The 27,023-nt window shown below is 46.1% G+C and overlaps 1 protein-coding gene across 2 annotated transcripts in view; it reads left to right on the top strand.

The window, feature by feature from the left end:
- The window catches only part of BFSP1 (beaded filament structural protein 1), a 68,234-nt gene that overhangs the window by 37,397 nt on the left and 3,814 nt on the right, over positions 1–27,023 (top strand). For both annotated transcript variants that reach the window (XM_055304643.1, XM_055304632.1), the window contains 4 exons: positions 9,072–9,167; positions 11,734–11,826; positions 16,047–16,154; positions 25,261–25,481. In XM_055304643.1, the coding sequence (XP_055160618.1) occupies positions 9,072–9,167; positions 11,734–11,826; positions 16,047–16,154; positions 25,261–25,481 (518 nt within the window). The remainder of the gene's footprint in view (positions 1–9,071; positions 9,168–11,733; positions 11,827–16,046; positions 16,155–25,260; positions 25,482–27,023) is intronic.

Raw genomic sequence — 27,023 nt, 5'->3', positions numbered from 1 at the left:
AACTGAATTTTGCTTTGTGTATGGTACCTACTACATGATGCTTTTGTGCTCTTCCCTGCGTGAGGATATAATGTATTGTCCAAACTAGGACACTGTGTGCTGTCAGTAATTAGCAAGGTCAGTTAATAAAAACAGATTGTCTCAGGCCAGCTACTGTGTGAGTACCCCAGATATAAGCACAAAGGTGGAGGTGAGTGTGCTTAGAAGAGCCCTCAGTGCCCAGGCTCAATGATTGGTCTTGTATTGAGTTGGACCTAGATGGCCCCAAGCCTATTAAAGGTTGAGCTAGGATTTGGGTGTTATTAGCATCAGGTATCATCCAGCTGTTTTGCTGATACTTATAGCTCATCCCCATTCCTGTGTTTGGTGGTTGATCCCAGGCTGCCGGATGGGGCTGCCATGGATCACGGTTTCCAGGGACATAGGTGCCTGACACCCTTCACTCAGATGCCAGTTTCAGCCCCTCTCCAGAACCACCACATTTTACTCTGTGAGTATTTGTCCTCACTGCAAGCAGGGTCCCCTCTGGCCTTAAACTCCTAAGGTTGTCACTCATGCAGTGCCATCATGTGCACTCTTCATAGAAGAGGGAGAAAGAATGTCATCCCTCTTTTTAGTGTTGGTGGAGAGTAACACTGGATTTAAAAACAAGCTCCAGCCTCCTGTTGTTGTTCTCTTATTACAAAAGCAATACATATTCTCAGTAGAAAAATAAGGTATTGGAGATAATGCTAGGTAAAGGAAAGGCCTCCCACTATTTTCTCCCCCAGAGAACACAGCTGTAACACCTTTGTATATATTGTGATGAGAACGTGGACAACTGAAGCATCAGTCCCATGAGAATGTTACAGAAGTTCTGGGGAAAGATGCTACTACCAGCAACTCGGGCCAGAGCAAGCACAGGGCATCAGCATGTCTATTCCCTGGGTCCAGGGAAACACACTTCTGCCCACAAGGGAGCTGTACGGTCCAGACAAGGAAAGCAGCCTGATAATAGGACTGCCACTCTTGAGTATCTATGAAACTTTGGGTGAACTGCCTCATCTCTCTGAGCTTCTTCATCTCTAAGTAGGAGCAATAATAATTGCCACCATCATGGAGTGGATGTCTGTCAATGTGCATAGCAAGAATGAAGTCACATAATAGTGTATGTGACTTGCCTGTCACAATTATTATTACAGAGTACTTGATGTGATGGATGCCAGCTTAGTTTCCCCAGATTGTGGGATTCATGACTCTGGTGGAGTAGGAGGTGATTTTAGATGGCGCATGGAGGAATAATTGTCTAATGGCTGTGAATTTGTTTTTATGTTTACCCCTTCTCGATAGCAGGTGACCCCAAGATGTTCCTTTTTGAATTCATGTAAGTAAAAATGAATCAATTTGAAGAAAAATAGGGAGTGACTAATAGTACAGGTGGTACTTGGATGTAGCAGAAATCATGAGCACAACATACATGACGCAGGGAGGTGGCTGCATCCGTGCAGTAGCTTGGGGCCTTATACAGTTTTATGGTCATCCATTCTACCCTCAGGAACGACCCAGTCCAGCCCCTCCATTGCCAGTGAGGAGGCTCACCCTTGGTGAGGTTCGATGACCTTGGAGCCCCACAGCCCATCCTTGGCAGGCGTAGTCAGGAATATTTTGTGTACTTGGCTCTTTCTCTGCCTCCCAAGGACAGTCAGGGAATCTCTCTCAGGAGACAGACACAAAGCCAGGGTCTCTGGGTAAAAATGTCCCCTTCACGCTTATGGTGCTCCATCCTTATCCCCTGGGCTATCCCACAGACATGCTGAACACACTGGCAGCTTCCTACACGTCTGAAGCTGTACAGATTTGCCTGATCTGCAGGAGGCCCAGTCCAGAAGTGTGGGTGTTAGCACCCCAGGAGCAGCCCTCAGCTGCTGAGGGGTGGGTGGGGGTAGGTGGATGAGTTCCCCAGCTGCCCCGCATCTCGTAGCAAGGGTTCAGAGGTGAGTGCCACAGTCTCCGGGGTCCTTAGCACTACTGAGGCGTGGTTGTGCACAGTGGTGATTTGTTCATTATACACCTTTATTGCCTTTGTTCCTTTCCCTGGATCACTTCCTCCCTTCCAGGGCTTCTTGGAGTAAACAACTTGTACCCAGTCCTTGCCTCAGGGGAGCTCAAGGGGTTGGCCAGTCGAAGGCTGGACCTTCCTGTTCTCTGTCCATCGAGATGGTCACATAAGAAGGTAGAAATGGAAGAGCACATTCACGTCTTGTTGGCTGGTCATATCAGTGATTTGAGTTGACAAATCTTTGAGTGTCTACCTCATGTCAGATCAACATGGTTTTGACTGTCAGCTCAGTATCAGCGCCCCTTTCTTTTGGTCTTGTAGAAGGGAGTCATCCCTAGATGTGGCCGTGGAAAATGGGGTCCTGGAAAAACCATTGACCCATCTGAAGCGTGCTCTGAAAATATCACAATATATGCTGACAAGACAGATTGCTGTTGCTTTCACCAAACTGTCATCCATCTGTTTATACTGCCCATGTCATTACATCTCCAGAACAGAGCTGCTGTATTTTTAACAGCCAAAATAAGCTAAAGCCAGCCACTCTTTGCTAGGTACTTTGAAATAAATTCCTCAACATACCAAGTACATGCTATAGTCACAGTTAATGAGATTTTAAGACTTTTGATGGAATAAGAATTCTTGATGACTTTTAAATATCTGCATTTGGCTAACCTCTAGGACTTATTGTCTCTCTATGTATATATATGGTTATTGGTCCCCATAATGCCCAGTGTTGCTTATCTCAAGAACACTAAGGAGGCTTTAAAGTTTTTCTCCTTTTTCCTTGAAAATCCTCCAAATTTTAAATGATGTAAGTACTTGTCAAATGTTTTCACTTAAAAACAGCTTTTAAAGAAGAACCTAAAGCTGCCATATGTGCTTTTCTATGCAATTGGTATATCTTCAATGTATCCAGGAAAGGGCAAGAAACTAGGGTGTTTGGGGAAACACAAGGTGGGGTGGGAAGCCTTCACCTTCAGGGCTACAAGGCTTCTTTTGCCTAAGAACAACTCTGGGGCTGGAGAGGAACTTCCAGAGCAGAGAATGGGAGGGAACTGGGAAGGTGAGTTCAGGAGGAGGCTGGAGATAGGGAGACTGGAGAACAGAAGGGCAGAGGAGGAGCCAGGAGTTCAGAGGGAGAGAGGATGAGGCAGTGGGAAGACAGGGAGCAGAGTTGTAGAGCAGACTCAAGATCACCCTCAGGCCAGCCTTAGCATCGGGAAGGAAAGAAAGCAAACATACAATTTTGGGGAAGGTTTTTGACACCCAAGGTTGACGTGTTTTTTTAGTTAAACCCTAACTAACTAGAAATCTCAATGAACTTGAAAACCCATTCCTGAGCAGCTGCTTAGATGCTGGATTTAAGACTAGGTAAAGATATAGACAGTTGGGTTTTTAGTGGAATTTCTAGCATCTCTGTAAATGGATTGGCAGGTGGATTCTTCAAGGGCACATTGGACTCTAGTTACTCTAGTCTCTCTCTCTTTTTGAAAGATTTTATCTATCTATCTATCTATCTATCTATCTATCTATCATCTATCTATCTATCAGAGAGAGAGTGTGTGAGAGAGCACACAAGCAGGGAGAGTGGCAGGCAGAGGGAGAGGGAGAAGCAGGCTGCCCACTGAACAGGGCACTGGATGAGGGGATCAGGACCTGAGCTAAAGACAGACACTTAAGTGACTGAGCCACCCAGGCACCCCCTCTAGTCCCTTTCTCAAAAAATGGTTAAGATCAGTGATTCTGTGTGGACCAGCAACACCTGGAGGGCATGTTAAAATACAGCTTTCTGGGTCCTGACCCCAGAAATTCTGACCCACTGGCCAGATATTTTACATTTCTGAATCATTTTACATTTCTCATTATCCCTCGTCGTCATTAACCACACTTTGAGAACCACTGCCCTAGATCTCAAACACATACCATATCAGGGTTGGAATGTTTTCTAAAATTAGACTATTGACCCAGAGTCCACATTTGGAAAAAAAAAAATCTAGAGGTTTCTGCTGGTGGAGCTTTTGAAAATGCAGCAGACAGCATCCAAAGCATAATGAAAACACAAGCGTCCACACATTTCTGAGTTCTGGTGCAAACAAAAGAGAGTACTTCCAAATGAATTCTCCTCAACACACCAGCAACTGCACATTCCAGTGGCACCTACTCACCTTTGCGAGTGTTGGAGGCAGTTTATCAGATGATTGTCCTCAAAGCAAGAGAATGTGCTGCAGAAGCATCTGGGTAATCCCTATTTTAAGGATGAATATCAGCTGGACTTTATGATCACCCTGGGTAGTTTTAAAGGCTTGGCTGATGGGATCCAAGAGTGGTTGTTTGGGTGTGATCCTCACAGGAAGATTGAAGAAGAAAGGAAGTTCAGCACTCAATCTTGACTAGTAGAGAGAAGCCCAAGATAGATTCCAATCCTGTTGTTTCCCATTATTTTCCATTAACTAGCTGCATGACCCACTGGTCAGTCTGGCCCCAGCCTGTCCATCTGTAAGCAGAGACGCTAGATTCTGAGCTATGTTTGACAGAGCCTGCAGGTCCTTGGAGCTGCAGAGGGACCTCTGAGGATAGAGGGCTGCTGGGGGTGGGGGAGCCTGCCCCCCTACTGTACTGTGATCATGTCCTTCCAGAAGCATGCCTCTGCTTTGCCTCTATACATTGGCATCCTGGGATATTTTGTTTGAAAGATGACACATGTGATTCAAAAAACATTTGAGGACCAGTGACCTCTAGGGTTCCTTCTGTTTCTAACACTGTGAGTGTTTGATCTCTTTAGAAGTAATGACACAAAGGGTCCTTGAAACTATTTCCAATTCCTCGGCTCTGGGGATTGTGGGTCAGTCATGGACAAATTTTTGGTTAAAATGAAGATGTTTGAGAATTCTCTGCCTTGCTTCATCCTCAGCAGTCTTAAGAGGGGTGTGGTGGGAGGGTGGGGATAAGGGTGGGGGGTGAGGGGGTAGAAGGATATCTAGAAGGACCAGCTCAAGGTCTTCAACCAATTATGCCCCATATTGAGCCATGGCCTCCAAGGGGTATCCCTGTCTCCAGGGTAGAGGATCACCTCCACAACAATCCGGTGTCCCTGAAGGGAGTGGAGCTGCATCCCTGCACACTTTGATTGTCCCTCCCATCACTGGGGTCCTGGTAGGACCATCAGTCAAGAGGATGGTCATGTGACCCATGTTGGCCATCACAGCCAGAAGTCTCTCCCAGAAATGTGACTCAGGAGACCCAGTAACCAATTCATTTGCAGCCATTACCTACTGCCGCTCAAGTCCTGGGCCTGCCCTGTTTTCAGTTCTTTTTGAGATATGGCGGCCTTTCCTTTGGAATCTATAAATTATCCCAGCTCTTTCTGCTTCTTCAGCTCTTTCCCCTTGCTGGAAAGACACCCGGGCTTCCTTGCTTTCTTTTTTTTTTTTTTTTTTTAAGATTTTATGTATTTATTCATGAGAGACGCAGAGAGAGAGGCAGAGACAGAAGCAGGCTCCCCATGGGGAGCCTAATGTGGGACTTGATCCCAGGACTCCGGGATCACGACCTGAGCTGAGGCCAGATGCTCAACCACTGAGCCACCAAGGTGCCCGACACCTGGGCTTTCTTTGCATTACCATTTCTCTCATGAAGGGGCTTCACCAGGCTGATGTGACAGTTCTGGGTAATGCAGAGAGCCAGTCACCAGGAATTCTGGGGGACATGCTCACTTCATTCATGGGGTAATTAACACCTTGATCATACAGGTGCATCCATGGAGCTTCCAGGGGTGGGCAGCCTGCATCTTCTGAAAGAGGGAACAATGCTAATGAGGATTCACTGGACTCTGCATTACTATCCCTGTGACCCAGGATTTGAGGACCCATCATTAAATCCTGAGGGCAGAGCTCATCGAAAGTCAGTGACTGAGTCATTCATTAATCAAGAGAATGAGCCCAGAAACTGAACGCCTATAGTTAGTTTTCACATTAATTTAGTTCTGACACTTCAGAGCCCAGTTCCTGGAGCCATGCATCCCTGTTTTGTAATTTGGTTCGTTCTCTTACTTCGAATTAAAAAAAAGACTTCAGACCCTATGTGGGTCTTTCAAAGGGTGCAATTTTCCACTATGCTCTTGCATCTCCCAGTGGGTAGCAGAGGCCCAGTTTCAGGTTGGGGAAAGCAGAGAAGAGTCCAGAGGCAGTGGGCAGGGAACCAGCTCCAGGTTGGGGTACTTCTCTCCTTCTGTCTAAGGGTTCCCTACTTGGTTGCTTAGTGTTAGCCTCCCTGGTACCTGTAAAGGGATTCAGAATCTTTAGAGGGAAGGATTTCGTAACCAGAAATGAGAGAAACTGGGGATGTTCCCCGTGGGACAGAAACCTGGAGGAGACACTGAGGAAGAGCGGTATGCTCCTTTGTGCTCCAAATTAATCCTGTAGAATTGCATTGTCCCACTTGGGAGCCATCAGCTATATGCTCTGGGGAGCGATGGAAGCACAGGAAGTTCAAATCATGATGTGTTTTTTTTTTCTATTTTTTTAAAATTTTTATTTATTTATGATAGTCACAGAGAGAGAGAGAGAGAGAGGCAGAGACACAGGCAGAGGGAGAAGCAGGCTCCATGCACCGGGAGCCCGACGTGGGATTTGATCCCAGGTCTCCAGGATCGCGCCCTGGGCCAAAGGCAGGCGCCAAACCGCTGCGCCACCCAGGGATCCCATCATGATGTGTTTTAAGTGTAAAATGCACACCAGGTTTCAAAGACCTTGCCTGAAAAAAAAAGAAAGTAAAATATCTCATTAATAACTTTAAAAATATTGATTCCATGGTGAAAGGATAATATTTTAGGTATATTGGGTGCAGTAAAATATATTTTTAAAATTATTTTCACCTGTTTCTTTTCATTTTATTTAATGAGCTACCAGAAAATTTAAAAATATGCCTGAGACTTGGATAGTGCTGTATTAAGATAGCTTACTTCATTTTTATTTGCATAAGCCTATGCAAAAAGGGATGCTTTAAGATAATTCCTGGCAGTTGCCAATTGACCTAGTTGATTTTGTAGAACTTCAAAGTTCTTTTAAAATAAACTTCGGGGCACCTGGGTGACTCAGTCAGATAGTGGCCAACTCTGGATTTTGGCTCAAGTCATGATCTCAGGGTGGTGGGATTGAGCCCTGAATCAGGCTCCATGCTCAGCCCAGAGTCTGCTTGTCCCTCTCCCTCTGCTCCTCCTCCTTGCATTCTCTCTCTCTATCTCTCTCTCTCAAATAAATAAATAAAATCTTAAAAGATAAATTCAAAGTTCTTTTTTTTTTTAAAATTTTTATTTATTTATGATAGTCACAGAGAGAGAGAGGCAGAGACACAGGCAGAGGGAAAAGCAGGCTCCATGCACCGGGAGCCCGATGTGGGATTTGATCCGGAGTCTCCAGGATCGCGCCCTGGGCCAAAGGCAGGCGCCAAACCGCTGCGCCACCCAGGGATCCCCAAAGTTCTTTTTGGTAGATAAAATAGCCTCAAGTTTGAGTTGGGTGGGGATTAGCTGTCCCTCTACAGTTTTGCTCAAGGTCCAGACTAAGTTCAGACAGGCACGTATTTCTTAATTAAGCATTTCTTCTGATGCAGGCCCCCAAAGTTCATACAGCCTGTTTTTTAGTCTCATAAAGTCCCAGCTCTCTGATGTGGTAGGTGCTGAGGCAGCACTTTGCATGAAAAGCTCATCCAAGGCAGGTGGTCCATTGGAGTTGGAATTCTGATATCCTTATAATCAGCGTCTGACAATCAAAATCTTCCCACATCAGTCATCTTTTATAGGAATGATTAAGGAATCAAGTGCCTTTCTGAGGAATGCAGGCAGAAGGCCTCCCTGGAATCTAAATCCTAGTAGTGTAAGCGGGGATGTCTCAAAATACCTTGGCCAGTCCTCATGCCTGACTGTTTTAACTCTCCATCCTCATTCTCAAGGATGGAGAATGTCTTAAATACGTTAGCCAACCATTGATGAAAGCCCATGGCTCCCATTCATCATGCTTATTAACAAGTCAGTAAAAAATTCACTTGGCAAGGGCTCAAGTACTGGCAGTGGTGCGTGACAGAGGTATCTCGAGAGAGTGACAATCCCAAGGAACCCAAATAATGCTCGCTGGTAATGTCACACTGGACCGCTGTAGTATTCAGGCGGTTCCAGCCATCACTGCACTATTTTATTAAGAGCATAGGATTTTAGCCTTTTTGGTTCACCTAAACAAGAGCCATGAGATGAAAGTCAGGGAACTATCAGAATGTTTGGTTCACCTAAACAAGAGCCATGAGATGAAAGTCAGGGAACTATCAGAATGGACGAGAACACTCAGCCTTGTGTCCTAAGTGTCATTTCCAACTTTAAAGGAATAAACACTGTTCACCACAGCAGTCATTTAAAAAAAATGCATTTTGCATCAGGATAAGTGTCAGCAGTCCTTGGGAGAAAACTATTAAAATGAAAGTTTCAGTATTTACAGAAGACTCTTTCCTGATCTTAGAAACTCAACTTCCTGATGATGAGATACAGAACAGATATAGATATTACTTAAATTTTAAGGCTGTTGGTATGTAACTATATCCTGATTTTCTCCCTGATATTTCTAGATCAAGGTTTTGCAACCCTGGCATGACTGACATTTTGGACTGGAGCATTCTTTGTTGTGTGGGGCTGTCCTGTGTATTGTAGGATATTTAGCAGCATCCATGGCCTCTGCTCACTAGATGCCAGCCGTCACACCCCACCACCCAAGTGGTAACAATTTGAAATGTCTCCAGATATTACCAAATGTCCCCTTGGGGGCAAAATCAGTCTCTGTTGAGAACTGTTCTAGACCAGGTCCAGTGCCTTACTAGAGATGTGGAATCTCAGACACTCTCCCGGACCTACTGAACAAGAATCTACCTTTTAGTAAGACCCCCAACAGGTCCATGTGCCCATACTCCTGACTGGTTTCACACCCTTGTGCCCATACCTCCACTGTGTGGCCCCTTTGACTTGGTTGTGTGACTCATTTTCTTGTTGCAGGAAGCTGATGAAGCCTTACTGCATAACCTGCGCCTTCAGATCGAAGCCCAGTTTCTACAGGATGATATCAGTGCAGCAAAGGACAGGTACAAAAAGGTAACCAGGAGCCTTCTGAAGTCCTTCCCCCAGATAATCTAGTTTGGGTTTGGCCAGGCAAGGCCAGGGTACTTGTGGCTGACACAGGAGCCTGCTCTACTGGGTTCCTTCTGTGTGTATTGCCCTTGAACCAAGTGGGTGAGGGGTTGGTTGCTAGAGGGCACTCAGTGAGTCAGATGTGTACAGAAGAGGAGGTAATTAATTGCGTGTGTGTTGGGGGCAGGGCTTGGGAACTAATGTCTGTTGAGTACGTTACAATCCACAAAACAATTTTACATAGATCATCTTGAGTAAGCTAGGACCTGTCAGTTGTTTTGGCTCAGAAAAATGCAGAAACGCAGAAAATGCAATATATATATATTATATATATTAGCTCTCTCTCTATATATATATTAGCTCTGCCTCTAACCAGTTAGCTGGCACTCAGGAACTTCCTGTCATGTAGTGCTCTGCTCTGCCTCCCACCCCCAGTAGCTTCTCACAAGCCTGACTCTGGGGGGCCGTGGTGTACTGGAAAAATCAAATCCTGGAGCTGTTGTAGCCTGGGCAGGTAGCCTTCCCACTCTGAGCTGCATCTTCAAAATGCAAATGGCAGACTCTCCTGCACAGGGGTAACTGTAGTGGACCTGTGAGCCTGGCCGTGGTCCTCGGGGCTGACCTCTCTGGTGGCCTGTGGGCTCCCTCCAGCTGCCAGTATCTGCAGCTGTACCTCACAGGTGCAGCTGTGTTGGGGAGCAGCCTCAGCCAGTGATTGATGCATGTTGGTGGATTCATGCCCCAGCTCCCTCTCTCCTGCTGTCCTGTGTGGCTCCCGGGGATCCCCACAGGGCCTGAGCACCAGATGGTCACAGTGGTAACTTACCTGTAACACACTCCTTATTGGCCCTTCCTTTCCTGTCTCACTTCCTCCAATAATGTTTACTGGCATCGTCACCCAAATAAACTATTTGCACTCAGACCCTTCTCTTAGGGCCTGTATCTTAGCTCGCTTAGGCTGCTGTAACAAAGTACCACCAACTGGGTGGCTTATATGCAACGGACATTTGTTTCCTATGGTTCTGGAGGCTGTAACACTGAGATTGGGGTGCTGGCATGGTCAAGGTCCGGTGAGGGCCCTCTTCCTGAATGCCTCACTGTGTGTTCACCTGGGCATTCCTTATGCCACCTCTTTGGTGTCATTTCTTCTGAGGGTACTAATCCCATCCTGGGGCCCCACCCTCAGACTGCATCTAAATCTCCTTACTTCCCAAAGGCCCCCGCCTCCATACCCCAATCCCCTGGGGCTAGGGCTTCCATGTGTGACAGGGTCACAACATTTCATCTCTAACCATCTGCTTCTGGGGAAACTGAGGCAGCATGTGAGTATAGGTGAGACACCTGGTACAGCCTGGAGCTTGGTGTGTGCTCAGTAGCATTATACTCTATTCCTGCCTCAGTGTGGACCTGCCTATGCACAACGGGAGGCCCCGTTGCTCACACTGAAGGGGCCCCCCTCCCTGTAGCATTTCTCTGCCTTTTCTCCGGGCCTGGCCTGTTTCCTCCTCCCCATCCGCTGCCTTGCCCACACTGTATTTTGCAGGAATGGTGCCTGGGGCCATCTTTATGCTGAAAGCATTCTTCGAGGCCATTTAGAACCACGATAATAGTGAGAGTTCACACAACAAAGCTTCTGTGCATTATCTCATTGGTCTCAACACCAGCGTGAGATAGTGTCCTAGAGCAGGCTCCCTATGAGCAGAGCCCAAGGTGTGATTTTTGCGTGACTGCTGTATTAGTGGTGCACTCTCAGGAGGAAAGGAGGGCAAACAGGGTACAGGGGTGGGAGCTGAGCAAGGGTGTGGGCTTAGCTGGAGTCTGGCCTTTTTCCCTGATCCATGGGGGGTGCTGGAGGATGGAATGCTCTATAAGGTTGGACCTAATTGAGGCCACAGGCTGGCCTTCTGTACTCCTGTGCCAAAGGCTCATTGGTTTGGGTCAGGGTGAGGTGGCATTGGGGGGATTGGCCGTTGTCTGGCTGAGGGCCGTTCTCTGTGCTCTGCCATTGGCTTTCACACACAGAGCTGGGCAGGTGTTCTGCTGGGAAAGGGGGTCAGATACCCTCTCCAGATTGTTAGTCCTCTTCTATGGAAAAAAAATCTGCATTTTAGGACTTTAAATCACTTATTCGAGGCCACATCCAGCTAGTAAGTGAGTTACTCTGGGGTTGACTGGCCGTCCTTTGAAGCACTGCCCTGTTCTGGGGACAGAAAGGGTCCTTTGTACACTGCGGGGTCTCTTGGTGCCCTGTCCCTGCTTTTCTCTCATAGTTCTGCCATCGTGGGCTTTAGGAAGACCAGCATCAAAGTGTCCATGTCACTGAAAGGAAACGGCAAGATAAACTAAGCCTCAGTTTCTTCATCTGCCCCCTTGTTCTCGTGAAGGTTAAAGTGTCCACTGCTCAGGTCACTGCCTGTCTTGTCTGTGATGGTGAACATGTGAAAACATTCATCCCTGGTATCATCTGGTCCTAGAGGCAAAATCTCAAGCAGTTCAAGTTTTAATGAGAATGTTTTCCTTCCCCCAACAGAATCTCCTGGAAATTCAGACGTATGTCACCATCCTGCAGCAGATTGTCCAGACCACCCCTCAAGCATCTGCCATCACAAGTGGGATGAGAGAGGTAAGAGTCGGAGCCCAGGCTGCAGGGAAAGCATATTTGGGGATGACTCTTACTCTGCCAAGGGCCTTGCTAACAGAGGCCCACACCAGGCATCAGGTCAGACCAGGCGCTGAGCTGCAGTGGGTTCACTGGCACCACGCTCACTCTGCATTCACGTTGGAAGTTTACCTTTCTGTTCTTTTACTCAGACTGGGAACACTGGTATTTAAGCAGCTGAGGACAGAAACTGCATCCTTGACCATCGTCTTAGGCATTTGCCCCTGAGAATTCTGGGCTGTCCTTCCCTGTGTACTTCATAAGAAACTGCCAGACTGTTTCCCAAAGTGGTTTGCATTGTTGTGGCCCATCGGCGATGAATGTATGAGTTCAGTGCTTGCATGCTTGCCAGCACTGGGTATGTCAGGTTTTTATTTTGTTTTTGCTTTTTGCTCTTCTAATAGGTATGTTGGATACCTCACCGTGCTTTTAACTGCATTCCCTAAGGGCTAAGGATGCTGAGCATCTTTTTGTGGGCTTATCTGCCATTCGTGTAGCTTCTTTGTTGCAGTATCTGATCATATCTCTTGCCCATTTTTAAACATAGTCTGTTTTCTTATTCTCCTTATCAACTTGACCATAAATTTTGAATACAGAGGGGCCCTGAGAATTCATGATTGTGTTTTCAAGGATGGTCTCTGTTAATGATTGTGTGAGTTTGTGGGACGAAAACTACTAGGAAAAAATAGAGATTACAGAAGCCAATTTTTAAAAATGTGAATTTGTATGTAAAAACCTTATTTCTGATATAATGTTCCACGTTCCTTCTTTTTTGAGCTCTCTAGCTGCTGGTATAGTTTTTTCCTAATGTGGTTTAGTGGATTTTTGTTGCTTAACATGAGACTTGTAAAAATAAGCTGACAGTAATGCAGATTAAAACAAAAATGTCCCAGTGCCCCTTCTGCAGAGGTTGTGGTAGGCTGGTACAGGTTGGGTGGACTGGTCAACTGGTGAGATTCTGGATATTTTTTAAGGATGACTTAGGACAGTGGTGTTTAACCCCAGTGACACTTGGATTTGTCTGCACGTCTGCCTAGACCACACCCCAAGTCAATTAATCAGTTGCCTGGCAGGTAGAGTCCTGATTCCCTCATTTAGAAGCTCCCAAGCAGGATGCAGACAAGCTGCAGAGCCTGTGGGCCAGGGCTGCTGGGTGCTTGGGTCCTTTTTTTTTTTTTAACTTTTTTATATCAAAACTGAAGAAACCCCAACATTTGCTTTTAGAAGACACTTTATTTTTTTTTAAAAGATTTATTTATTTATATATAGAGAGCACACATGTGGAGGAGTCGGGGGTGGAGCAGAGGGAGAGAATCTTAAGCAGGCTCCACCCCTAGCATGGAGCCCAATGTGGGACTTGATCTCACTACCCTGAGATCATGACCTGATCTGAAACCAAGAGTTGGTCGCTTAACTGACTGCACCACCCAGGCACCTCTAGAAGACTTTAAAACTCTGCCAAGTAACATCCCCGAGGTAGGAAGGTTGCTTGTTCTTGGGGATATTCTCATCCGGATTGCCCGCCAATCACCATTTCAGGTGCCCGCCCTCCATAATTGGTATAACCAAGGATCTGCAAAGACCTAAAAGACCTTTTCCTGACGCCTTAATTTTCTTTGTCAGAGATTTCTTTCCAGATATCTTATTTTTATTGTGCATACTAATTTTTCCCTTGATTCAAAGGTGTTTTACACCAAAGCACACTTTTAAAATCATATCATCTGTTTCTTTATAACAAAATTCTTCTGAGTTGTAAGAATATGTGGACTGTCTGGACTTGGTCTGAGAGCATCAGAGATCGTCAGTGATCTTAGCTTCATTTAGGAGCCAGTTAGAAATACAGAATCTCCAGCCTGAGCACAGATCCACAGAACCTGTCTTTTAGTAGGACTCCCCCCCCCCCCCAGGAGAGGCACAGATCCAGGAAACATCACATTCTTTACTTATTGTCACTTAAAAATTCTGTATATGAACTAGACGGTCCCTTTCAGCTTTGTTTCATTGACTCTTGTTACCTGGAAAATGTGTAAGTCGCCTTTGCACAATGAGGTTATAATTAGTGTTGTTGCTTAGGAACACAGGTCACCCCTTAACAAGTCAGTAAAGCATAAAGCTGGTGCCCTCTAGCCACTGGGGAACATCTATGGTCACATAAACTGAGTGTATTTTTCACTGCAGCAAGGGAGCTTGTACACTGTGGAGACTTGCAGGGTGCCTCAGTGGAGGAGGGATGTATGAGAGGATGGAGGCCTGTTAGGTGATCTAGGGGAGGGACCTGCTCTTAATTGGGTGCCCTCAGGAGAGGGCTGGTCCTATGACTGAGCATCCACATAATTGGTACTTGGTGATTAAGGAGCATCACTTGTGCTGCTGGGGAGGACCAAATGTCCCATTTGGTCATTTTTGTGGGTGCTCAGACACAGGGCAGTCTTATTTCTGGCTCATTCCCCCATGGTCCCAGTGTGACATATTCAGATGTTAGGTGCAGGGGTGGGGGTGCTTATTTATAAGTAGGGAGCATCACGACCTGGTGATTAGTGCTGCTACCAGCTGACAGTGGCTAGGCTGTCTTCCTTCCTCTTCAATGAAAATCCCAGGGTCTACTGTGCACACGGGGGACGGGCATGAGGAGGGGTGTAAGATGAATAGGAGCTGGGCAGTGAGGAGAGACAGGGCCAGGCAAGCAGGCAGGGCCCTGGCAGGGGGGTGGGGCAATGTATGTGCACCGGGTCTGCCTCTCTCCTGAGGCTGCAGAGCTAGAATTTGCAAGTGTGGCATGTATGCACACCTTCCACGTGCTAGTACTCGGGGACCTGGATCACGTTCCTCCCTTTCTGCATGTTTGTCTTGCTGTAGCTTTCTCTGCTTCTGCTGTTGTTCCAGCCACTATGCAAAGTGATGGAAAGCAGTGGCTGCTGTACAGGTGTGGCTTTGGACAGGGGAGCACTGGGCTCATGCTTGGTTTTTGATTTTTGCCTGGCGGTGGGGCAGCATGCTGTGCTTTGTGTCAGATGGCACTCCTCTTGAGCAGTCAGGATTTTTACAAGTGATTTGGATTTTTTTTTAAAAAAAGATTTTATTTATTTATTCATAAGAGACACAGAAAGAGAGGCAGAGACATAGGCAGAGGGAGACGCAGGTTCCCTGTGGGGAGTTTGATGTGGGACTCGATCCCAGGACCCTGGGATCACACCCTGAGCCAAAGGCAGATGCTCAACCACTGAGCCCCACAGGTGCCCCTGATTTGGATGTTTTTGAATAGGCAGTGGAGGGGCTGGGTGGAGAATGGCGGCCACTTGGTTGTGTGGAGAGATTGAGGCAGGTCTTCTCCCATGTTGCCCTGTGGAATGTTGATAGGACGGGGCCCCTACTTCCCTTTAGTCCCTTGGAGCCCGACAGCTCCTGCCTGGTGCAACAGTGACATCTCAGCCCAGTTGAAAGGCCAGGGCTCAGACTGACCATGCCATCTGCATGGACAGACAGCAGAGCCCAGCAAGAGTCTGCATTCCCAACTTTCCTTTTCATAGAAGGAAAAGACATGCCTTGTCCAGAGTCTCTTAGCCAGGTTACGCACAGCCAGGTCTAAAATATAGCTCTCCTGTGATTTTACACTCATAGCATTTATGGTTCAGACTCTGAAGCCAAAGGGAAAATGTGCTAATAAAGGGTGGCCACCATGGACCTATCTTAGTCAGCTTGGGCTGCTGTAACTAACAGCACAGATGGTGCCACACAAACAACAGACATTTGTTTCTCACCATTCTGGAAGGCTGGAGGTCAAAGATCAGGGTGCTGGCAGATTCAGTTCTTGTGAGGGCCTGCTTCCTGATTTGTAGACAGCTGCCTTCTTGCTGTGTCCTCACATGGATTTTCCTTGGTGCATCTTGGAGACAGAGAGAGAGAGAGAGAGAGAGAGAGAGAGAGAGAGAGTAAGCACTTGGGTGTCTCCTCTTCCCATGAAGACACCACTCCAACTATGAGTGCTCCATCCTCATGACCTCATCTAGACCCACTCCCCTCCTGAAGACCCCAACTCCTACTACCATCCTATTGAGGGGCAGGACTTCAGCCTATGAATCTGGGCAAAGGGACATAAGCAGGAAGAAGCTTCTTTGTACCCTTTGCCTTTGGATTTCCTCACAAATCAGGCACATGTGAGTGCTATATCTGGCCTTTTCATGCAGGAAAAGCTCCTTACAGAACGGGAAGCTGCTGCCCTGCAGAGTCAGCTGGAGGAGGGCCGGGAGGTGGTGTCCCTCCTGCAGGCACAGAGAACGGAGCTGCAGGCCCAGGTACGACTCTGCACCCTCCTGTCCATTGCTCGCCACTGGGTTTTCACACCACACATGTGAATTGGGTTTTACAGCACGTTTTATTCAGGTGTCCTGTGCATGCAGAAAAGTGTACAAGTATCCAATGGGGGGGGGGTGTTCTCACACACTCAACACACCCATGTGTCCAGTGCTCAGAGCCAGAAATTGGCCTTTCTAAGTAGTGTGACCAGCTGTCCTGCTTTGAGGGTTTCCCAGGACGGAGGACTTTCATGCCCAGACCAGCAGAGTCCTGGGTAAGTGGGGATAATGGATCTGCTAATTCCAGGAGCCTCAGAGGTTCGCCTCCTGCCGCTCCTCTCCAGGGCTCTCCTGACTTCCGCACCATCGATATGCCCAGTTTAACCCTGCTCTTAAAAATAAGAAGAGATGCATACATATTGGAATTTTTATCTTCCACTTGGTCAAATCTATGCTTCCTGTTTCTCTTTTCATGACCTAAAAATCTCTCCTTTGGAATTTGATAACAGGCTTGGGAAAGGGTGGTTGTGTCAATGTTTGCCTCTGCTCAGAATTTATTAGCGTGAAGCTCCCACTGCCACTCCCTCTCCCCCTTTTTTTTGGTGAAGTTTCATTTGAAAACTAAAGTCACCAGAAAAACTCACTCTTCTTTCTGTGGCCTCCATTCTCAGTTAATGAACTTTGTGGCTCATCCCCCTGATTGTGTCTACTTTTTTGTCTCTCGTTACTATACCATTCTGATGGGCCCATTGGGTTAAAGTACTGTGCATCTGTGTTTCCTAAATCTAAAAATAAATTGACATTTGGTTTGACAAGTACACATGAAGGACAAGAGAACAGAAAGTTTGAAAAATTGGACTATTTAGGAAACCTGGAACATTTACATGTTACTCTGCCCCTATGCCTCCAATGCCTGTAAAATCAAAAGTTGAAGCCACAGTGGATCTGGTGCTTTTGTAGCTGTTCAGTGCTCTCCAGATCTGCCCAGGATCTCATTTGGGAACCATGAGGTTCCAGAATCTTCATTTCTGTCCCACTGCACACTGCACAAACCTGTCACTACCTGCTCTCAGGGGCCACTGAACACAAACTGGGATCTGGTGATTATCTCCCAAGGTAAAGATCACAGCTTGAAAAATTGAGACTGTCCTTAAACTCACCCTTCTCATGAAAACCATGGCTCAGGGACCTGATGCACCATTTTGATGACTTGGTCTTTTGTGGTCCCTCTGAGGCCTTGGAAGAATGGAACGAGTGTGAGTGTGTGGTGTGTGTGTGTGTGTACGTCTGTGTGTGTATAGGTGTTTGTGTGTATATGGGTGTATGTGTGTGTGTTATGTACATATATATGTGTGTATTTGAATATGTATATGTTTGTGTATCTGTGTGTATGTGCATGTGTGTGTGTATTATGTACGTGTGTATGAATGAGAGATTGGAGACCAGTGTTTTCCAAACCACTGTTTACAATTCATCACTGAGTGGTAAAGTCAATTCAGCACAAGTGATTGGCATTAAAAAAGAGGAAATAGACAACACCAGACTAAGCTAGAATAAGGAATAATAGAGTGCATGGCTACTAATGGTGGGATTTGTTTTGTGAAACCTGTGTTTTAAATATATATGTTTGCATATTTAGATATATATTCAAACACACACACACACGCATAGTTGTGTGATGTATATGGTCTGTGATGTAAAATGTGGCTCCTCCTGTGGCTGTGGTGACAAAGTTGAAAACCCTGCCCTAGATAATGAGAAGATGAAAGAACCCAGCCTGACATGGTAAATTCAAGTTCCAGGACAAAAAAACTTCTGTCTCTATGTCTATGCATTTGTTGAATGTAAAAGTAAGACCTTTCTTAATGGATTAATCTAGTTTCTGAGAATATGAAATAAGCCTGTCTGCTTGGCTGCCTGTCCCCACCCATAGTCACTGCAGGAAGATTTACTGGTCTTGCTCTGATGTTGTTGTCTCTCTAAATCAGGGATCTTTACTTCTGATGCACCCACCTGCCCGGCAATCTGGTGAAGCCTGGGGAACAGTTCTCAGAAAGATGTTAAGGGCATATAATAAAAATATGTATCATTAAAAGGAAGCCAATTACATTGAAACAGTTATCAAAATATTACCATTTTCTATATAGTAACATGTACTTTTATTAAATAAATCTAGGGGTAAGTCTAGTGAAACACAGGTTGTATTAGTTTTCTCTTGCTGCTCTCATGAATTACTACACATGCAAGGGCTTGAAAGAGCAGTGCTTTATCCTCCACTTCCATGGGTTAGAAGTCTGGGCAGGCTTGGTTGGTTTATCTGCTCTGTGTCTCACAAGGCTGATATAAGTTGGCTGGCCTTCTTATCTGGAGTCTCTCAGCGGAGAATCTTCCATTCTCATTCAAGTCATTGGCAGGATTCAATTCTGTGTGCAGGTAGGATCGAGGACCCCATGTCTTTGTTGGCTGTCGGCCAGGAGTTGTTCTCAACGCTGCCCACATCCCCAGGCATATGGCCCCTTCTACCTTCAAATCCAGCAACACTGCATGGACTCTCTTTTGGACACCTCATCTCTGTGACTTCTGCTTCTAAGGGCTCATATGATGGGGAATAATCTATAATAATCTCCCTATCTTTTAAGGACGTCTGATTAAGAACCTTGATCACATCTGCAAAGTCCCTTTTGCCGTGTAACAGAACATATTCATGGGCAGAAAGCTAAGGGGCAAAGGTCATGGGGACCGAGAGCCTGCCTTATCAGCTCTTATTAAAACACAGATATGGCTGGGCCCACCCAAGAGTTTCTGACTCAGTCATGCTGGGGTGTGACCTAGGAATTTGGATTTCTGAATTTCCCAGGTGATGGTGTTTCTGGTCGAGGAACCAGATGTTGAGAAGTATAGGGGTGGGCTCCAGGTTGGGTCAGAATGTTCTACATCAGTCCACCGGAGTCCCTGGCTTGGGCCTTCCACAGCCTATTCGGGAGTTGCTCATGGCTGGCTTTTTGCTGATTTTGAAAGGTTATGGAGGCTTCCCAAGAAATAGCTAGGCTGAGGGCTCCAAGGGAGATTTGGTGGCTTAGCCCCTCAGCAGGGCCAATGCAATGAATAGGGACAAGGGACGGGGCTGGGAGAGGGCAAATTCCTTGTAGCCGAGGGCTCCCAGCTGGCAGCACCCCAGCATCTGGCTCTGTCTCTGGTCAGAGCGTCTGATGCTTCCAAAACCCTCCATAGCATGGCCCTCAGGGTGAGGTCCCTAAACTAGCATCTGCATCACCTGGGAGCTTGTCAGAAATGCAGATTCACAGGCCCATGCCAGACCTCCTGAGTCAGGAACTTTGTGGTGGGGCCCAGCCATCTGTTTTAACAAGGCCTCCTCCAGGTGATTTTGCAGGCTCAAGTTTGAGAACACGAGTCCACAGGATGGAAGGAACAGCCTCCTCCTTAGAGCTGGCAGCCCCTGCTTTGAAGCCGAATATAGCCCCTGCATGAGCCCCCCGGGATGGCACTTCTTAGAGGTGGAAGTGGAGGGACAGGCACTTCTGGCCTCCGAAATTGCGCTGACTGAGCGCGTCTGGGACAGCAAAGGGAAAAGGTCCTGTTTCGGAAGGCGTGAACCTCCCCGGGAATTTCTCACTGAGGTTGCCTAGCACCATCTAGTGGTCGATTTTGGTAAGAGCGTGTCATCAGCGGAGGACACTTGATTTCTTCCATTTCCTTTTTTATTTTTATTAATTTTTTTAAGATTTATTTATTTATTCATTAGAGACACAGAGAGAGAAAGAGAGAGAGAGACGCAGAGACACAGGCAGAGGGAGAAGCAGGCTCCATGCAGGGAGCCCGACGCGGGACTCGATCCCGGGACCCCAGGACCACACCCCGGACCGCAGGCAGCGCCAAACCGCTGCGCTACCGGGGCCGCCCCCATTTCCTTTTTTAAAAACTTGTTTTCTTTTTTAAAAATTGAAGCATAATTAATATGCAGTGTATGTTAATTTCATGAGTACAGTGTAACGATGCAATGGTTCAGTGCATCAGTGCTCATCAAGTGTGGTCTTAATCCCCTTTATCTGTTTTAGCCATCCCCCACCACCTCCCCTCTGAGAACCACCAGCTTGTTCTCTGTCGGTAAGAGTCTGTTCTCTGTGCTTGTCTGTTTTTTTTTGTTTTGTTTTGTTTTGTTTTGTTCATTTGTTTTGTTTCTTAAATTCCACATATAAGTGAAATCATATGGCACTTGTCTTTCTCTGACTGGCTTATTTCACTTAACATTATACCCTCTGGCTCCATCCCTGTTGCTGAAAATGGCAAGATTTCATTCCTTTTTTATGGCTGAGTAATATTCCACTCATCTTTATCCATCCACCTACTGAATGGTAGAAGAGAGTTGCAAATGACATATCTGATAATGGGTTAATATCCAAAGTATATAAAGGAAGTGACACAACTCAACACCAAAAAAATAACTAATCCAACTAAACATGGACAGAGAACCTGAACAGACATTTTTCCAAAGAAGACTTACAGGTGACCAACAGATGAACAGATGCTCAGCATCACTGATCATCAGGGAAATGTAAATCAAAACCACAATGAGCTGGTGAAAGTGGGGCTCTTATTTTTTTGAACAACCCTCCTCCTGATGAATGGTTTAAATTATTGAGCTGTGAAAATCACAGTGACGTAGGCATAAGTCCAGTTTTACAAACCCAGTCAGCACTTTGCTGGACACCGTGGATTCTTGGTTGACGGAGGCAGAATCCTGAGGGGCACCGGTGCCTGTCAGAGATCGGAAGCCACCTTTCGGTTGCCCCTGGAGCCTCCTCCCAGGCCAGGCGTTCCTCCCACGGCTTCCATCGGGGGACAGCCACCAACCAACCACCGGATCACTCCCACCAGCAAACGCCGACTCATGAGTTGTAAAAAAAATCATACTTGCCCTGTGAGGTCGAAAGTTTCTCGTGTCTAATTTCCCAGTTTGTGCCGATGCTTGCTGTCCTAATTACCGTTTAAAAGTTTGCCGAGTGGTTGTGTTCAGGGAAGGAGAGGTCTGTGTGTGGATCACCCTGAATCCCCCTATAGGTCTTCAGTGAGAACACACTGGTCCTGTTTACCTGCTGATATGTGGGAATGGGGGTTTTTCCGAGGACCTGGAGTGTGTGTGTGTGTGTGCGTGTGTGCGTGTGTATACTGCTCTCCTGCAGGTGAGAGGAGGCTGAGACGGGAGGACACATGGTTTCAGGACCTGCACAGGTGGCTCTGAATCCTGTATTTATTGGCAAGTCATTTTGCCTCTGTGTCTGTTTCCTCATCTCTAAATTGGGAGTAATAATGGCCCCTCCCCCAGGAGGTTGTGGCGAGGCCGACGACTTGCTCCAAGTGAGAACTTGTCCTCACAAACCCAATTTCCTGCCCTGGGCTGGGGAATCCATACCCAAAGGCTGTACAGATTTGCTTAACACATGATCTTTGCTTGTTTTTACTCTATTTTGGAACACTTCAAACATACATAAAAGTGAAAGAATAGTCTCATGAGTCCCTCTTATGTCACCTACACCCTTACACACCCCCAGGTGTTTCTGAAGGAGTTCCTGGCACCAAATCATCTGATCCAGCAGTGTTTGAACAGGTGTCTCCAAAAGATGAGGGCTTTTTTTTTTTTTAATAGAATGTGAGTCCACTTTTAATAATTAACAATAATTCTTTAGTTTCACCAAATGTCCAGTTAGGGATCAGATTTGATTGTCTCATAATTAACTGAGGTGCTGTCTGCATACAGCAAATGTCACCCTTTTCAGTACACCCTTTCAGTTACATCTGTTTGGCAGATGCATGCAGTGCTGTACCCACACCCACAGTCAAGATACAGGAAAGTCCTCTTGCCCTGAAATTCCCTGGAGTTGCCCCTCTGTGGTCAGCCTCTCCCCACCTCACCCCACAACCCCTGGCAACCACTGAATGGTTTTCTGTCCATCTGGTTTTGTCTTTGCCAGATTGTCCTATAAATGGAATCAGCCAGTAGGGAGTCTTTCCCACAATTCATTCTTCAGCGTTTGCTTGGATTGGGATCCAAATAAGGTCCACACATTATAGTTGGTTTCTATGTCTTTTATCCTGTCAGTTCCCTGTCATCTCTTTTTTTCCCCTTGATATTTGTTTGTGGAATATGCATACTTTTACAGTCTGGGGGCTGTGGGCACCAGCTCTTTACTGTATCCATGGGAGAAAAGTAAGCTTTGATAAAAGGCAGTGTGTTTACCTGCCACCCCCTCCCTGCCACCCAGCTGAACCCGGATCTCTGGCCTTCGAGGCCAGAGTCCCCCAGGCTTGTTCTCAGGACTGCTGTGTAGGAAAGGAACGTTTGACTTCTGGATTCTTCCATTCCTGGATGGCTTCTTGTCTCTGAGATTCGAGTCTCAAAGGGTCTTCTAAATTCCTTATTTCTTGGAAGCATTTGGATAGGAGCATGTGGCTGCTCCAGGAATTAGTGGCATGCTTTGGTATTTGACATTACAGGGAACTGAATTTAAAACACTCATTTCTTTTAGGAGGAACAGAAACTTGATCAAACAAGTATAAGCAAGAAAGGGTAAACTTTAATTTTATTTTGAAATAATTTTATTTATTTATTTATTTATTTATTTATTTATTTTTAAAAATTTTTATTTATTTATGATAGTCACAGAGAGAGAGAGAGGCAGAGACACAGGCAGAGGGAGAAGCAGGCTCCATGCACCGGAAGCCCGACGTGGGACTCGATCCCTGGTCTCCAGGATCGCGCCCTGGGCCAAAGGCAGGCGCCAAACCGCTGCACCACCCAGGGATCCCCTGAAATAATTTTAGACTGCTCAAAAGCTGCAAAAATAGCACATGGCTTTCTCCCATACTTTTCACCCAGCTTCCCCAAATGTTATCACCCCCTTAGTTAATAACCACAGTGTAGTGATTGAAACCTGGAAATTAACCATGATACCATTCTTGGAATGGACTTGACAAAAATTTCACACATTACCCCATCAACATTTTTTTCTGGTCCTGGATTGTCCTTGCATTTAGGCATTGTGTCTCCGTCTACTCCTCTCTGGGACAGTTCCTGCCTTTCTTTGTCTTTCATAACCTTAATGGCCAGTTATTTTGTGGAATGTCCCTCCTTTTGGGCTCCCAGATGTTTTTTCAGGGTTAGGATGAGACCGTGCGTTGGTGGCTGGAACCCACAGAAGCGAATGTCCTTCTCTGGCTTCTCATCAGGGGAGTGTCATGTGGGCATCTCTTCCCATTGATGATGTAACTTGGTTAAGGTGGTGTCAGTTGGGTTTCTTCACTTGGGAAAGATACTATCCCCTCCACCCCCCAAAAGGAGCAAGATATAAAAGGTAGTTTATGAAATTTGAGAGCAGGGTATGGGGCAGGAACCAGGAACTTGGATCTGAGGCAGCTGCTCACTCTCTGTCTCTTTCCTCTCCCACAAACACTCTCATTTCTGTTTGTCTTTGCCATTTGGCTTCATCTCTCTGCCTCTCTGAAGAATCGCCTTTCTCAATTTCTTCATGCATATTATGAAGATGGCCACTCCAAGATGGCGGCCCCAGGGTTCTGTGAACCTGCCACCAGTTTGCTGCTGTTTCTGAGATCCTTTTCCAGATTCCCTGGAGAGGAAGCATGTGATAGGCCCATCTGTGTCTGCCCCAGCCCTGGTTCTGTAGCTCTGGTTGGGAGAGTGGGGTCACACTGCTGCTGGGACCGCTCTATGAGTGAGGTGGCACAGGCAGCAGACAAGGGGGATGACGTGGGCTGACAGACAACTTCCCAAAGTGTTGAGTATACGTACCCCTTCTCTCCCGCTGTCCTTCCCATCTTCCTCCCCTCCCTCACCATCCTTTCTTCCTTCCTTCTGTCTCACCCTCCTTCCTTCCTTTCTGATACAATAAACGCCTTCCCAAAAACCTTTGTTAGCTGTTTTCAAGTGTCATCACATAGGAAACCTCACTATTCCAAGGCCACATCTGTATATAAAGTGAGGAATCAGGTGTCCTGGGAATAAGCGTCCTCTGGATTGTCCAGTATGCACACTCAGCTACATGCATGAAATGCCTTGAAGCAGACATATGTGAAGTTGAGCTCAAATATTGTCTAGCCCCCCCCATGACTCCCATATGGTCCAGAGACTAGCACCATTAGCATCATGTGGGAAATGGTTAGAATTATACAGCCTCTGGCCTCACCCAGACCTGCTGAGTCAGGACCTGCAGCTCAACAACATCCTTAGGTGGTTCACATTGAATTTTGGGATGTGCTGTTCTAGGTAGAAGTGGTTTTTTTTTTGGTTTGTTCCATTTATGTTTGAGGACTGATAATGCATGGTGAATTCTCTCCTACTTGGAAAAATGAGATTGCAAAACAGTCATGACTACACAAATACTAAGCTTGTAAATAGGTACACAGATGGCTCTTTGTGCATTATTAGAAGCTCTTAAAGTGAATATAAGTCCACTTTATATTCTATCATATTTTTATTTTCCTACCTTAATTTTGACTTGCCCTGCATTAGGGTAAAGAGTGTGATCCTGAAGTTGTTTTGTGTATATACCAAGCGCACACTCACACTTTAGCTACCAAAACATATATGTAACTCTACTAATCAGAAATCAGGGAAAACTTAGTGTCATTGTGATTAAATAAGAACAGGGAACACCCTCCCACACACTTCATTATTTTAGTAAAACTAATATCTGATCCCTGCTATGCTTGCTTCTTTTTATTTTTTATTTTTTTGGCTGTCAGATTTATGCTAACTCAGAATATGAATAGCATACTTTATTCAAATTGTACATTTTAGTCCATGGACAGCAGTTTTCTGGGTTTACCATCCTCAGACTGTCTTTGGGGAGGGCTCCGTTAAGGGCTGATTTCAGAGGGGCCTGGTACTAGTGCATAGGTTCCTTTCTGGCTGCAGGATTCCCAAGTGATTCATTGCTGACACGGAAACTGGCAGAGAAACAAATAAGCAAGGCAAATAAAACTGGGTACCTGAGCCTAGGTACCCTGCCACGCCTGTGTCTTAGGGAGAGGATAGGGATAGGTTTCCTTACAGCTGTTTCTTTGCCTCCAGACAGCAGCCCTGGAGCAGAGTATTAAAGATGCCCACGAGTGTTATGATGACGAGATTCAGCTCTATAACGAACAGATTGAAAACCTGCGGAAGGAGATTGAGGAGGCCGAGAGGAGCCTAGAGAGGTCTTCCTATGACTGCCGGCAGCTGGTGGTTGCCCAGCAAACGCTGAAGAATGAGCTGGAGCGGTACCATCGGATCATTGAGAATGAAGGCAACAGGTGTGGTCACACACGGGCACAGCCCAGGGACTGCCCTTTTCTCCCCAACCTGGCCACTTGCCTATTCCACGGATCCTTGTTGAGTGCTTCCTGTGTGCCAGGCACAGTTTTAGGCAGTGGGGATGAGGCAGGGAGGAAACACAACTCCATGACCTCGTGGAGCTGGAATCCTACTAGTCAGGGAAGCACCTAATGGATGACTCTATAACAGATAACAAGCACCATGGAGTCAGTTGTGATGGGAGAGATGGAATGGCAGTGGGGCCGTGGTGGGGGTGTTTGAAATTTTAAGTAGGGTGGTCACAGAAGACCTCACAGAGAAAGTTGCATTTGACTCTGCAAGCTTCTAGGGATATAAATGTCTTAGCAGGTAAGATGACCAGGAGTATTTAATGAAATGCTGCAGGTGAAGTGCCTATCACAGTGCCTGGCACTCAACAAGTGCTCGGAAGTGTTGTTATTATTATTGCTGCTACTGTCATTGTTTTTATTGCCTGGTTGGGTCAGTAGTGTGGTTTTTGATGCACTGAGTGGTCTTGTTCATAATGAAGCCGTGACTTGAGCTCTGTTAACTTCAGGAGAACTGGGAAGTTATCTCTATCCCTATCCCCATCCCCTATCCCATATCCCTGGCCCCCACCCCTATCCTTATTTCTGACTCCTGACTCATATCCCTATCTCCTATCCCCCTCTCCCTATCCCCTATTCCCTAACCCTATCCTCTATCCCTATCTCAGTCTCTCTGTCTCTACATCATTTACACCTACAGTCTTCATCATTACTCTACATCATCTGTATGTACTGACACCTACACTTACATCTGCATCTACATCATCCGTATGAACATGTACTTCTACACTTAAAGCTACATTATCTATGTCATCTACTTCTGTATCTTCTGCATCTATGCCATCATTAACTACATCGATACCTATAACTTCTACATCTACACCTATCCCTACACTTACATCACTTATGTACACCATGCACACTTCCACCTACATCATCTACAGATACATCATCTGTATGTACACCATCTACATCATCTACATCTATATCATCTACACCATTTATACCTATGTCTACACCATCTACACCTACATCTACACCATCTCTACCTACATCTACATCATCATCATCTACATCATCATCATCTACATCATCTACACCATCTGTACCTATGTCTACGCCATCGACACCTACATCTACACCGTCTACACCTACATCTACACCATCTCTACCTACATCTATATCATCATCATCTACATCATCTATATCTACACCATCTACATCTACATAATCTACATCTTTATCACCTAGAACTACTCCTAAACCTCATCTATACCTACATCATCTAGATCTACATCATCTTTAAGTATGTGCACACTTACACCTGCACTGACATCATCTTCATGCACGCCTGTGTCATGTACATGTGCATCTCTATCTCTCTCTGCATCTGTATTACATATATCTACTGCTACATCGTGTATATTCGTGTCTGTGTTCATGTCCATATCTGTAGATATCATCCAGAGAACA

This window comes from Nyctereutes procyonoides, unplaced genomic scaffold (assembly GCF_905146905.1).
Source record: "Nyctereutes procyonoides isolate TBG_1078 unplaced genomic scaffold, NYPRO_anot_genome, whole genome shotgun sequence".
NCBI lineage: Eukaryota > Metazoa > Chordata > Mammalia > Carnivora > Canidae > Nyctereutes > Nyctereutes procyonoides.
This window is presented reverse-complemented; position numbering and strand designations above follow the sequence as displayed.